Source organism: Sitophilus oryzae, unplaced genomic scaffold (assembly GCF_002938485.1).
Source record: "Sitophilus oryzae breed Bouriz unplaced genomic scaffold, Soryzae_2.0 scaffold_358_pilon_pilon, whole genome shotgun sequence".
Classification (NCBI taxonomy): Eukaryota; Metazoa; Arthropoda; class Insecta; order Coleoptera; family Curculionidae; genus Sitophilus; species Sitophilus oryzae.
In genome coordinates, this window is record NW_022146927.1 from 187050 (window position 1) to 200164 (window position 13115).

Below are 13115 nucleotides of genomic sequence, written 5' to 3' on the forward strand. Positions count from 1 at the left end.
TGAGTGTTTGCAATTGAATATTTAGTTTATATTGCTATTTTCTGTCATATATTTCTGGTTATTTCTTTTTCCGATGATTTTGAACACCCTATATATGCTACCTCAAGTTTGAATATTTACACACTAGTACGCTACCTACCTATTTTCTGAGAAAGCAGACCTTTTTATAAAAAGTAACTAACTGATGTTTTTATAAAAGTAATAATACAAAAAATTCCATACTTATGTGGAGAGCTTTAGACTCCCTGTACATTAAAAAATTAGTGAAATATTACGTAATCTAACCCGACATTTGTGTGAAAAATGTCTATTTGGAAATAAAACAGGTTTTAAAATACGTGCCAAATAAAGCACTTCTAACTCCACCATATTGGAAAAGGTTGAATAGCCTTGTGTGGAGATGGTGGTGGGTCAGCATGGTGGCCCGGCCGTGTTGCCGCTTTTCAACATGCCAGGTGTGACGTATTAAAAATAAAGTACGGATTTTTATTCTGGGCTTTTTTGTTTTTATTTATTTTCTTAAGAACGACTTCAAATTTTTCGAAAGTGAGATAGCAGAAAATTCTAGAATTAATTGCTTTATTCAATTACGCTAATTCCAAAATATAGTGAAAGAGCCCATTAAACAAGCCTGCATTGAGATTTTGGTTTTCAGTCTAGTGTTTACACAAAAATTATTGCAATGGATCTCCTTATAGTACAAAATATTAGAAGCATTGACGTAACTACAGCGGTGCCCGGGGGTGCCGCCCCCCCCCGTACTGCTGGGCACCCCTCAGAGAAATCCTTAATTATGACTCTTGGCTACGTATTAATTTTTATTTGCTTGTGATGCAGTAAAAATGACGTTTTTTAGTTTTGTTTAGTTAATATTATTTTGTCGTGTTCAAAAAATAAGTTAATTTTTAATAATAAAGTGTGTTTTCAAACTCCTCCCTAACATTTCGGAAAACTTCACCGGGAATTGACCGGCATTTTGCTGTAATTCGCCTTTTAAGATCATCAATATCAGTAGGCTCTGTGTTCTATAAATAATGGATTTAAGATGTCCCCAAAGAAAGAAATCTAAGGGTGTTAAATCCGATGATCTTGGAAGTCATTCAGTTGGTCCCCTTCTGCCAATCTATGTACCCGGAAATCTCTCGTTTAACCACTGTCGGATCGGAAGAAAATAATGAGGTAGAGCTGAAATGTTAACAAATCCTTCTGTATAACTGATTAGAGGTTGCCACTCATTCGAATTTAAGAAAAGAAACGTTAATGTTTATGATGTTTTCTGTTTATTAGTACTACCTCCCTAGAAAAATATAATTGTTACGTCCATGTTTCCACCTAATCTTCTCATTATTTGTACTACAAGGAGATTCATTGCAATATTTTCAACTTTTGAGATTCTCGCTTAAAAAAATTATATTTTAAATTTCAATCTAGAGTGTCATGGCTGTGTTAAAAACACTAATTTTTAATCAAGGAGCCTTGGAAAAATATATTTGATCGTCTAATATTTTTCCTGTCTTGTCCTGGCAAGTTAGATAATGCTCAAATCGTATTTTTAATCATATCTCGGTTTTTTCAAATGGAACGAGGGTGGCTCATTAGCATATTTGAAAAAAGCATTTTTTTAGGAATAATTTGGTACCTCATACTTGGTATTTCGGGTCAAATTGTCATACCACCTGGTAAACAAAAGAGAGGACGTCCCAAGAAAACATGGATGGAAGGAATAAGAAGGTCGATGAGCGAGAAAAATCTGACCGAAGATCGATGGGAAAGTCGCACAGGGTGGAAGTTAGGCATCGGACAACGTCGTAGAACGTTCTGACCCGAATTTATATATATATATATATATATATATATATATATATATATATAAATAATTCAGTTAATGAAAATAAAAATTTTAATAAATTTTTGTTTGCCCGAACATGTAGTTGTTAGGGCTCGTAATTCCCCTGATAGATAAATAACTATTAATTCTCTCTCATAACACGATGTTCATAATCATCGCAGTTTTAGTGGGCTTCAAAATGACTAAGCAAGGCGTATCTACGTGTTAAATACTCTAAGGTCTTTTCCATCAACTCTGCCCAGATTAGATTTTTCCAATGGAAGGAATATTTTCGTGTCGCTGTTAATGCGCCTTGACCTTGAGAACAATGCGCCATAGGCCTACCTACGGTCATGCTCTTGCGGATATCTAGATTGCGGGGTGTGTTTAAGTAATAATTCTCACTTTATTTTGCTCTCTTTTCATACAGGATGGACATATTTTACACAATTTTTATAAGCATCACCTATTTAGTTTTCGACTGATTGGTAGCAAAAGATGATAAACATGATAACTATACAGGGTGGCGCCTCTCATACGACGCGGAGGCTCCAAGGAGAAAGACAGTTTGTATTGAAATGAAATTTTGTGAGTATATGTAGGTGAATTTAGAGGATTTTTTAAAAATATAGAGAGTTCCACACGGTGTCCCCAAAAAATGTTACACATCGAAGTTGGTTTTTTGTAATGGAACATCCTATATATTAATTGCTTATCAGATTCTAGGAGAATTTAGTTTAAAGTTTTTTTTTTGAGATTCGAAAAACCCCTCCTTGTCGAACCTCTACACCCCACAATCAATCCGTTTGCCAAACATCAGCTTTAAACGTCAAACAGTTTAAGCAGAATCGTGATTACTCAATGGTCTTATTTTATGAAACACCCTGTATAAATTTATAAAAAAAACTTAAAATATGTAGAACAGCAAAATAAAATATAAGTTTTTTAAATAAAAAATATTTTAATATTTGAGGGATTATGTCAAGCACTTTAAGCAGGATCGTGATTAATCAATGACCAGATTTTTCGAAACACCCTGTATACATTTTTAAAAAATCTTAAAATATGTAAAAGCACAAAATAAAATATACGCGTTTAAGCGTTTTTTTGGAAACTTGACCGTTTTTTAAATAAAAAATATTGTAATATTTGAGGGGTGGTTTCACCCTCTTGGAACTGGAATTTCGAAAAATCCCTTCTTATCGAACCTCTACACCCTAGAATCAACCTGTATGCCAAAATTGAGCTTCTTACGTTGAGTGGTTTGAGCAGGATCGTGATTAATCAGTATGTCAGTCACTTAAGGATTTTAGCAAAATAAAATTACACTAAATCACCACAATACACCAAAACACTTTTACTTTTACACTGGACGCGCGTTTCGCTAACCATGTTAGCATCATCAGCAGATGATTATAAACTACTGTTTAATTGAGTTTATAATCATCTGCTGATGATGCTAACATGGTTAGCGAAAGGCACGTCCAGTGTAAAAGTAAAAGAGTTTGGTGTATTGTGGTGATTTAGTGTAATTTTATTTTGCTGTGTAACACCAAAGGTTCCAACCCTCAACTGTAATAAGGATTTTATATATTAGCACAGATATTAGTATAGATATTAAAGAGATACGATTTAGAGGCGAGTATGATTTTCTAAAACATTTAAATAAAGTAAATAAATTATATATTTCTTTCAGACATTTATTTTCGAATATATTGCTCACAGTTTATAATACACTTTACATAAATTAAGAATAAATACAAAAAACTTCCATCTAACATCCTCACTAATGGCAAAAAGGGTAATTTGGACAAGCGTTGGGGTCCAAACCAGCTGGAATTTGAGCAGACTGACTCGGGAGAGACCGAATACTCAAAGCGTTCTGTGAAGGGCTGTAAGACCTGGCTTGGGCATATTGGGATGCGGCTACAAACGCAGGGGTTTGAACACTTTGGGCGTTACTTGGAGCGTATTGGAGAGAGTATTGCTGAGGCTGTGGAGCGTAGGCTACAGGGGCCGGTTGAGCTTGGTAGTATTGAGGGGCTGCCGCTTGTTGGACTGGGGCAGCTGATTGTTGCTGAGGACCTGGAAGAGCATACATAAACTTGGTTTTAGTAAACGGCAACACACGTTAAAGCTGAGACAGTTCTTAGCTATATCCGATTTAACAATGTTTAATATATTTGTTGATTAATATCTTCAAAAGAACTTCGGATTTCCATTGTCTTGCAATACCTGTCTTTATTTTAAGAAAAGGGTCTTGGGTCGGCTTTTACCAAGTTTTGAAGTGAGAGTGAATCGCTATGGCGATCTTGTAAGTAGGTGAGAGGAAAATGATTTTTCTATCTACTACAACCTAACCTGTACCAATCTCTAATAGTTTTCGAGATAAAAAATAAAACTTGTGTAAAATTGACAAATACATGATCTTAAATAAGCATTGGTTAAATCATAAATTCGGCGTATTGAAAGCTGAAATTTGGTTTATAGGTTAAAGCATTTGTACCATGCTTTGAATAAGAAGACTAAGGAAGGAGCATAATGCTATCCATGTATTCATGCATGGTGGGCGGAAAAAGGACTCTAGGGTAGGGATCCTTGACAGTTCTGTTTGACGATTCATTTGACACATTTGAATTTGATTTGAAATTTTGTGGATTTGTCAGTCTTTACGGAGCTTATTTGATGTTATTTATTATTTATTCTACTACTGATAGTTGTATAAAGGTAGTAAATCTAGATGGAAATTGTGGCAGAACTTAAATTAACAGTGACACTATCGCGATTTATCGAAAAAGATTCTAAAATAGTTGTGTAGCGTGCGGTAGATCGCGGCAAAAATCGAGTGAAATAATGGAACAACTTTTCGCTAGTAAGTGACTATATAATATACATACGTGTAGTAAACCGATCATTTATGAAATTCACTTAAATTAACTAATTATATATTTTTTCTTGCATTTTTGCTTTTATTTACTACTTGTCAAAGATTAGATGTCAAAGAATTTAGATACGTCAATTTGACTTACCTCCTTCAGTAGCGTATCGGATGTTTATGGTTATAAATAATTATTATAACTTATATATTTTTATTAGAATTTTTTATTTTTATAACAATTTTAGTAAGTACCAACATTTATTCACAACGTAAAATAAATAAAAAAATATTGAGTCTACCCCACGTCTACCCTACATCATAGTTTTACATTTTTTAAATAAAATTAGAACGGCACTGATAAACCGGAATTTAAGTCGGCCATATTTGAGGCCTATCGCGGTGGACCTAAGATTTTTGATACGCTCCTTCCTTAGTCTTCTTATTCAAAGCTTTTAATAGTGGTTTTTAGACATTGTGAATGATCGTATACTAAAGTATAAAGTGTAATTGAAACCACTAATTTATTTCACTAATTGGGAGGTTCTGAATGAAGCTTAAGGAAAGTCGAAACATCTGATCTTTCTAAATCAACTGCTTAGATATCAAACAATGAGGTCCGAAAAAATAATTATTCCGTTTGTTTTAAAGTTTATTTGGTATAATAGGTATAAACGTGTGTAATACTACATACCAGCATATTCTGGTGCTAATGATTCAGCCAACCCTTCTCCATGGTAGTCACCATCACCAATGTATTCACCACGATCCAACTTCTGCTGCACATCAGGAGAATACTGACTCTGTTCTTGCTGGGCGGGCTGAGCAGCTTGCTGATACTGAGGCTGCTGGTACTGAGCTTGATAAGCCAAAGGCTGTTGCCGATATTGGGGCTGTGCAGTGTACTGGGGTTGGTACTGAGGTTGAGCTCTGTACTCTTGAGGTTGGTATTGAGCTTGAGGCTGAGGCTGAGCGTACTGTTGTGCAGATTTGACTGTTTGGACTCCTACCAGGGGATTGGAGCATTCAGGGTAGTTCGGGCATGATTTCGGATCGATTCCTGCGGGGTACTGAGCTGGGAGTTGTTGGACGGGTTGAGGTTGGTATTGGGAGAGTACCACTGTTGTAGAAGAGCAAAGTAGAACCTGAAAAATAAACCATATTTAACTTTTCAATTGAAACAAATAGGTGTAAGCAAATATGAGAAATAATGTTAACTTTAAATTTCAAAAGAGTTAATTTCAGACAAATAATTTAACTAAAAATTGCTTAAAAATTATTAAAATCGGCCCACTAGATCAAAATATATTGAACTTTCAAATATATTTAAATTTTAATGAGTGCGTTATAATTTATAACCACAAAAAAACTAATCTAATTTGTATCTTTTAATAGTTATTTTTTGTTCAAATTTAATTAAATCCTTCTTAAAGTAAGTATAGCGATTTTTGTTTTTAATAGAAATTTATTAAAAGTCAATGTGGCGAAAGGTCACTGCAAACTTTCTATTTTCTCGTACCGAATGAGGTAACCGATCGACAACAATCGTGAGAGCGCCGCGTACTATTCGCAGGATTGTTAATACAACTGAAAAACTACTGAAAAGTTCGTTATTTATTACCTACCCGTTACATAATCCCGTTATGAGATCCATTTTAAATGCACCTATGCACTTCATTCGTATATAAAGTTATACAGGGTGAGTCTTAAAAGTTAATTAAAGTGCAAATATATTTGGGGATAGTATAGTTCGACCCCAGAAACACGGTTACGAGTTTTTTTTTTCGAGAAAAAAGACTGAAAATTTGGAATTTAAAAAAAACTTGGAATAATATAGCGACATAGGTAGTAGATTAAATTTACAAGAAAGAAAACTCAGAAAAGATACAGTGATTCTCAAAATTTAACCAAAAAATATATTTTTTTTAATGTTCGAAGTAAAATATACCGGTTATTTCGGACTTATTTGAAAAATGGTAAAGAGACGCACGGTAAATAACAACTAACGAAAAAATAATAATGGCTTCCATAATTATTATTTTCCATCATGACATTTATTTTTATGAAATGTGAAATTGCATGAAGAGGTCGCTGCGAATAAAGTTCAACAGTTTAACGAAAGGTCCACATGTCGCATGTCGGTGGATAACACTTGGCTGCCACGGCCCCGCGACTAGGCAGCTTCGTAACAGATAAGTCGCATTCACCAGTAGGCTACTTTTTAGTATTCTACTACTATAGTAACACATCATAGTAACTCTTTTAGTGGCAAAAACTACCTAAGACACTACCCGGCTACTCGAAATCTTTCCCCATTTTGGTCGCAGTTACTTAGCAGCTACGTATATACGACGTAGCCGCCGATGGTCATCGCCCACTTTGTAGTGGCTTTGATAGTAGCAGTTACGTATAGTTACGTATAAATGCTAGTTGGGGTTAATCCCCATTAAGTTTTCGTGGAAATTTTCGAATTCGTAGAAAGTTTCGTAGCAACCAAACCAAACACCAGAATACCTCATCAATGAGTTCGCCGAGACAACAACCATTTGTGTTATAAACTTTGGTACGACTGATATCGGAGATGGAGAACAAAGATCTGTAAAAACGTATCAGATACTGGCTAAAGTTTTGAAACTGTATAAGGAGTTATAACTGAAGAAACAGGGACACGATCATAGATTTAGGAAGAACAGATATCACATTGTGCATTTTAACCCGATCAAACAATCGGAGGTTGACTACGTACTGTAAAAACCAACTGAGATAGAGAAGGCGACATTGCCACATCTCAAATTTGCCCCTATCTGCTTAGTTTGATTTGTAGAAAAGGTGACTTTAAAACCTTCACCGGATATCAATAAATCTCAATTTCTTAATTAAATTAATAGTTTATTTTTAAAGATGCATGCGTGATTAACCAGAGGATATATGCGTTACTATTAAAGGACATGTTTATTGTTTAATGTGCTGAAACGTCTAGAACTATTGGCAACGTCGCTGCTAGTCTTCCAGAATGGAAATGAGCCGTCCGTCGCACCACCCCTCGCGACGGCCCTTGGTCCGTTATAGCGTACTACGTTTAGCTTACGGTGTGTTTGAAGTCGGAATCAAGTCCGAAGTGAACTTTTCAGTGTTTTTCAGTAGTTTTTGCTTTTGTTTAACGTACTTTTGAATCTGCGATTTTTAATATGGTACGACAGTGTCAAATGTGTGGAAAAATAAGCTCAAATTACCTGAATTTGTCTTTTCACAGGTAGGTATTGTTTCCGCTGCGCCGTAATCGCCGTACATAGGCGTCCCACAAGGGAGCCTCTCACAATTAAAATAATTTCTAATTATATTTGTTGAATTTTGAGCTATTAAAACAGGAACGTAGTAGCCGGTAATTGAATTATAATTCGACTCAATTACTACTTAACTGTTGTAGATCATAACAAATTTGAATATAAACGTTGCATTTGAAACTTTATTATAAGCCAGAAAGTGATATTTTTTTCTTAAAATTGCGTCATATTTTGGTCATTATATACGATATTCTAAAGGAATTTTGCTCAACAAATACGTAGGTGTTTACCCGCCCTTTTCTACATTTTATTGCATTATTATATCTGCCCCTTCGGCCTGGTTTAAACAATTTTTTACAACCGTACAAATACCTCTTCCTAGAGTTATTTGTACGGTGTACCTTTTTTTTTAGAATGGGACGAAGTGTAAATAATTTTTAGGCTACTAGTTTTATACATACCTATATACAGAGTGACCCAGGCCTCCAAAAAAGCCTTTTACCTATTACGTTTTTGGTTTGTCGCACATTTTCAAAATATGTTTGTCAACATACAGGGTGATTCAAACCACAATACATATGCTTAATACAGTTCATGAAGATTCAGACATTTTTCTAAAATTTGATTGTCTGATGAAGCTACCTTTAAAAGTAATGGGTTTGTAAATAAACGTAATATTCAATATTATGCGACAGAAATCCCATACTGTAGCACACAGATTTGATACTTTTAATGATAAATGCCTTCTATTGAGAGACTAAAAGGCAATTGCCTCGTATCAGAGCCATCATAATACAAGAAGAAGACCCAAAGTCAAATCTTGTCTTATATTTTCAAAAAAAACACAATTTTCTCATTAAATATTCATTTTAGGTATAGGAAGTTATTAATAATACAAGATTAAACAACTATTACACAGTACTTCACAGGAAGCTATCGATTGCGAACTAACTAAATCGTTACTAATTACTAATTTTGAAAAGTTCTTTTTAAGATCAAAAAAGGTAAAACTAAAACCTAAACTATCATTTGAGATTAAACGGGAAGTTCTAAATAATGTTGCCTATTCTAAACAAGAAAAAATTATTTATAAGTTTTATAACATCTCTAATTAAATTTGGACGAAAAGAATATTTCTGTTTGCTCTAGGTAATTTTCTCAAGCAAAATACGTAAATAAAAATTACTTTTTAAGTCAAAAAAAGTCAAAAGGACTGTCCTTTTCAAAAAAGGACAGGTGGCAATCCTAGGTATTTCTGGAATGGAAATTTAATGGTAAATCTACAACTTTAGTTTGAAAATATGTTCCGGCCACCTATGTTTACAAAAATGTCTAAAATGTGCTTTACCATTGCCTCCATATTCTGAAAAAAAAAATTGACAGAAAAGTCACCAACCACAAACCTAATATAGAACTGTTGCAGAAACTTGAGTCACCCTGTAAATATTCAAAAGTAACTGAAAGTTTATATAGAAGTAACTGAAAGTTTAAATTGAAAATCGACGTTGGAGCGATTTTCGAAAACTACCTACTAACGTTTCAACTTAAGTATATATGGGATATTAATTATATTATTATATTAGACCTTATAACAAAACTCATCTGACGAAAAAGTGTTAATGTAGTATATTAATATGGAGTAAAAATTTTACTAATTACTTTACTTTTACTTTACTAATTAAATTCCTTCCAAAAAACGATACGCCACTAGCCATTAGAACAATCCAAATGCGCCTAGTTGCCGGGGTCGGAAATTTTAGACTTCTCTGTCTCTTCTGTCCTTGTTTGACACATTGGAATGTTTGATACACTTCCAACGAGTATTTATGAATGAGATGTCCGGTCTATCTTTATAATGTCTTTGGACACGATAGATCTATAAAGTCGCGGTGAAAAATTTTCTAACCGAACCTAACAATCTACATCTACAAACTAAAATTAATGATTATACCAAAAAGTATCATTAAAACACCTCCAAGTTTACTTATGTCTCTGGGTTCCCTGAACATTTTATGGTACCTTTACGAAAAATAATAGAAATACGCTATAAGTGAAAGTGTTTGATTGGGTAGAATGGTAGTAAAGCGTTCAATTACGTGTTTCCGAACAAATCTGACCACTTAGCATAACAAACGTATGTTATGAAAACCGTAATTACATATTACTGTGCAAGTGCGTCTGTTCTGACTTATATAAGGGCTAGCATTTATGCAATCTAAAAAGTGAAATGCTATACAAAGTGCCAAAGAACGCGCAAATAAGTTAATAAAAAATAATATAGTAATTTAATAGTGAACAATAAAAGTAGCAATAGAATACATTTTAATTCTAAAATAAAAGAATATTTCTTTTTTAATAAATTGTCTTGAAATATAACATTTAAACAGAGCGATTACCATTGGCGCAACTACAGGGGTGCCCGGGGGTAAAGCCCCCCCCAGGTCCTGCTTTTCACCCCCCAGAGAAATCATGAATTATGACTCTTGGCTACGTATTAATTTTTATTTGCTTGTGATGCAGTAAAAATGACGTTTTCTAGTTTTGTTTACTTAATATTATTTTGTTGTGTTCAAAAAATATGTTAATTTTTATTTTTTTAGAAAATTTGTAGATATTTAAGTAATCTACGGGAACACGGTTTGATAAGCAAGTCTATGAGAGTTATTGATAGAGAAATTCATGTAAACGTTTTATTCAAAAATGGTTTTTTTTTAAATTATTTTTCATTTCTAAAAAAACAAAAGCCCTAGGCCCCCCCTGGGCTCAACCCCAGGCCCCCTCCTAGCCCACCCCAGGATAAATTGCCAGTTACGCTAATGGCGATTACCAAAAAGTTTTGAAAAAAAGTTATTTTTTCAAACTTCAAAAAGTATGAATTTTTGCAACGTGATTGACTATATAAAAAAGTCAGTTTAACGATTAGGCATAAGTGTAAAGTACTTTTACGCCTTTAAACTGACAGAAAGTGTCAAAATTCAATGAGTGTAACCATAGTTCCTCGATATATAATTACTTGCAAAGTATTACACACTTTTATATCTGTTTATATTATTTACAAATGAAAGTTTGAAATGTTAAAAAAATTATTTGTGACGTTTGAAAAAACGAAACATCTACTTCTCGGAGTAAAAATGACTTACGTATTGCCTCGCAAAAAGTAAAATAAAACACTAACTCACCAGAATACACCAGAACACTATACTTTTACCCTGGAAGCGCGTTTCTCTAACTAATATCTAAAATAGTAATTATTAAAGCTTTATTCATTTTGCTTTAGTGTTAATCATCTGCTGATAACACCAAAATTCCAACCCTCAACTGTAATTAGTAGAACCTCGAATCTCTCCACAGAAAGTATCATTTTTACTCCCAATAAAACAATAGACTATATTTTTATCTAGTTATCTAGAGTTGTTGAAAGTTTTAATTTTTTTTTTCAAAATTTCCGAAAAATTTTATATATCACTTCATAGATAAAATCGCTAGTGAATTAATTTCGGGAGATTTTTTCGGATTTTCACATTTATTTTTAGTTGTCAGTTTTGAGTCAATATTTTTTAATTCTCTTTCGTGTCGATTGCTGATTGATTTGGAGCCAGAAATGGCTCAAAACGAAATAAGTAAATTACCAACAGATATTCAGGGTGAGGCGACAAACGCCATATCCAACCTAAAAAGAATACAAAAATTTTCAAAAATGGAAGCAATAAAAAACGTGCGAGAAGAAATAAAGTTTTTAACCTATCCTCGCTGTTAAAGTATCATTTAATCTACCCTTGCCGTTAAAGTACTATTTTATCTACTATGGTTGATAGATATAAGGCAATTCTAAGAGTTGGTATGAACAAAAAGAATGTTTATTATTTTAAATTTTATTTTAGCTCCAAAAGAAGTACCTTGTTTAAAACCCTTATTTGAAACTCCGTTTTAAACTATAATAGTTACTATTAAATATTTCAAAAGTTTTTTTCTAGTTTTTATTGAAGAAAAAACAACCACACACCATCATGTTTAAACCATCGTTTTAAACAATTTCAAACATTTATATTTAAAACAAGTTTTAAACAAGTAATGGTGTTTTAACACTTCCAAAAACATTTTTTTTTTGAAAGAAAATGTACGAAACCAAACCAAACACTGAATCTTTTGAAGTAAACGTTTCATAAATATTGACTGTAACATCACTTACCAATTTCAATATTTAACTTTTATATTTTGAGATATATATCTTTAACTTTGCTATCTCGTTTGTACGCCAAGGTATTACCATTTTATGTAATACCATGCCCTCAAGCGGTACGTATATAATCATACGTATAAACGAAATACCTCACAAATTACCATAAATATACGTATACCACTCAAATTCACTCACATCACACACTTACCAAAAATTTAACCAACATCTTAATTTATGCAACGTATTCGCGTTACTACGGTGGTACTAAGAGCGAATGATGGTACTCCAAAATGGTACCGTTCCATATATACCCTTACCACCCGCGATATGAACCATCAGAAGAAAGAAGACCGTGAACTTAGTAGCGAGAGACGATTTGAAGAGATTTTTTTATGTACCGAGACACCCATTATGCGGTGGTTTTGTATGAAATTAGATCAGCACCGATATGGGTGAGGCGCCATGTTTAGTGAGCTAGGGGCGTTTAATTGCATCATTAATCTTAATAAACGGAAAACTTATTTTTTGGTGTCACTTCCTGTCTTCTGTATCAATGGATTTGGTCTCCATGATACAGGGTGTCCCATTTTGGTTGAAATCACACGGTATCTCCACTATTAGTCTATACAGGGTGTTTCAAAAAACATGTGTAAGAAGATTCCTTTTTTAAAAATAAGATTTATTTTTCATATCAACATAGGTCCGATTCTGCTTTGTTTTGTAGCTATCTATCTATCGTATGGATAAACATCACAACAAAACATGGAATTACAATCACTGTAGAAGTAAAGAGCAGGAAACAAGTATGTGTGTAAACAATAATAATAGTCTGACAAGAGTCTAAAATGTACAAACGAATATACATATAACAAGTATTACAAACAAACATCTAAATTACGGATGACTGCACTGTCTGTAGCTTCCAGGAGATCATCAAAGGGACCGGAA

The 13115-nt window shown here is 33.5% G+C and overlaps 1 protein-coding gene across 1 annotated transcript; it reads right to left on the minus strand.

Moving 5' to 3' along the window:
• Positions 1–3520: 3520 nt before the first annotated feature.
• LOC115884954 (DNA translocase FtsK-like) lies at positions 3521–12501 on the minus strand. Its single transcript, XM_030903673.1, has 3 exons — positions 12376–12501; positions 5398–5848; positions 3521–3913 (listed from the first exon to the last, which is right to left on the minus strand). The coding sequence occupies exons 1-3, from the start codon at positions 12391–12393 to the stop codon at positions 3615–3617; spliced, it is 768 nt and encodes a 255-aa protein (XP_030759533.1). The 5' UTR covers positions 12394–12501; the 3' UTR covers positions 3521–3614.
• Positions 12502–13115: the final 614 nt, after the last annotated feature.

Excerpts from the sequence above, each read along its gene's own strand:
- LOC115884954 (XM_030903673.1), bottom strand. Across the intron at positions 3,914-5,397 it reads ATTAGCACCAGAATATGCTG|GTCCTCAGCAACAATCAGCT; the intron begins GTATGTAGTATT and ends ATGCTCTTCCAG.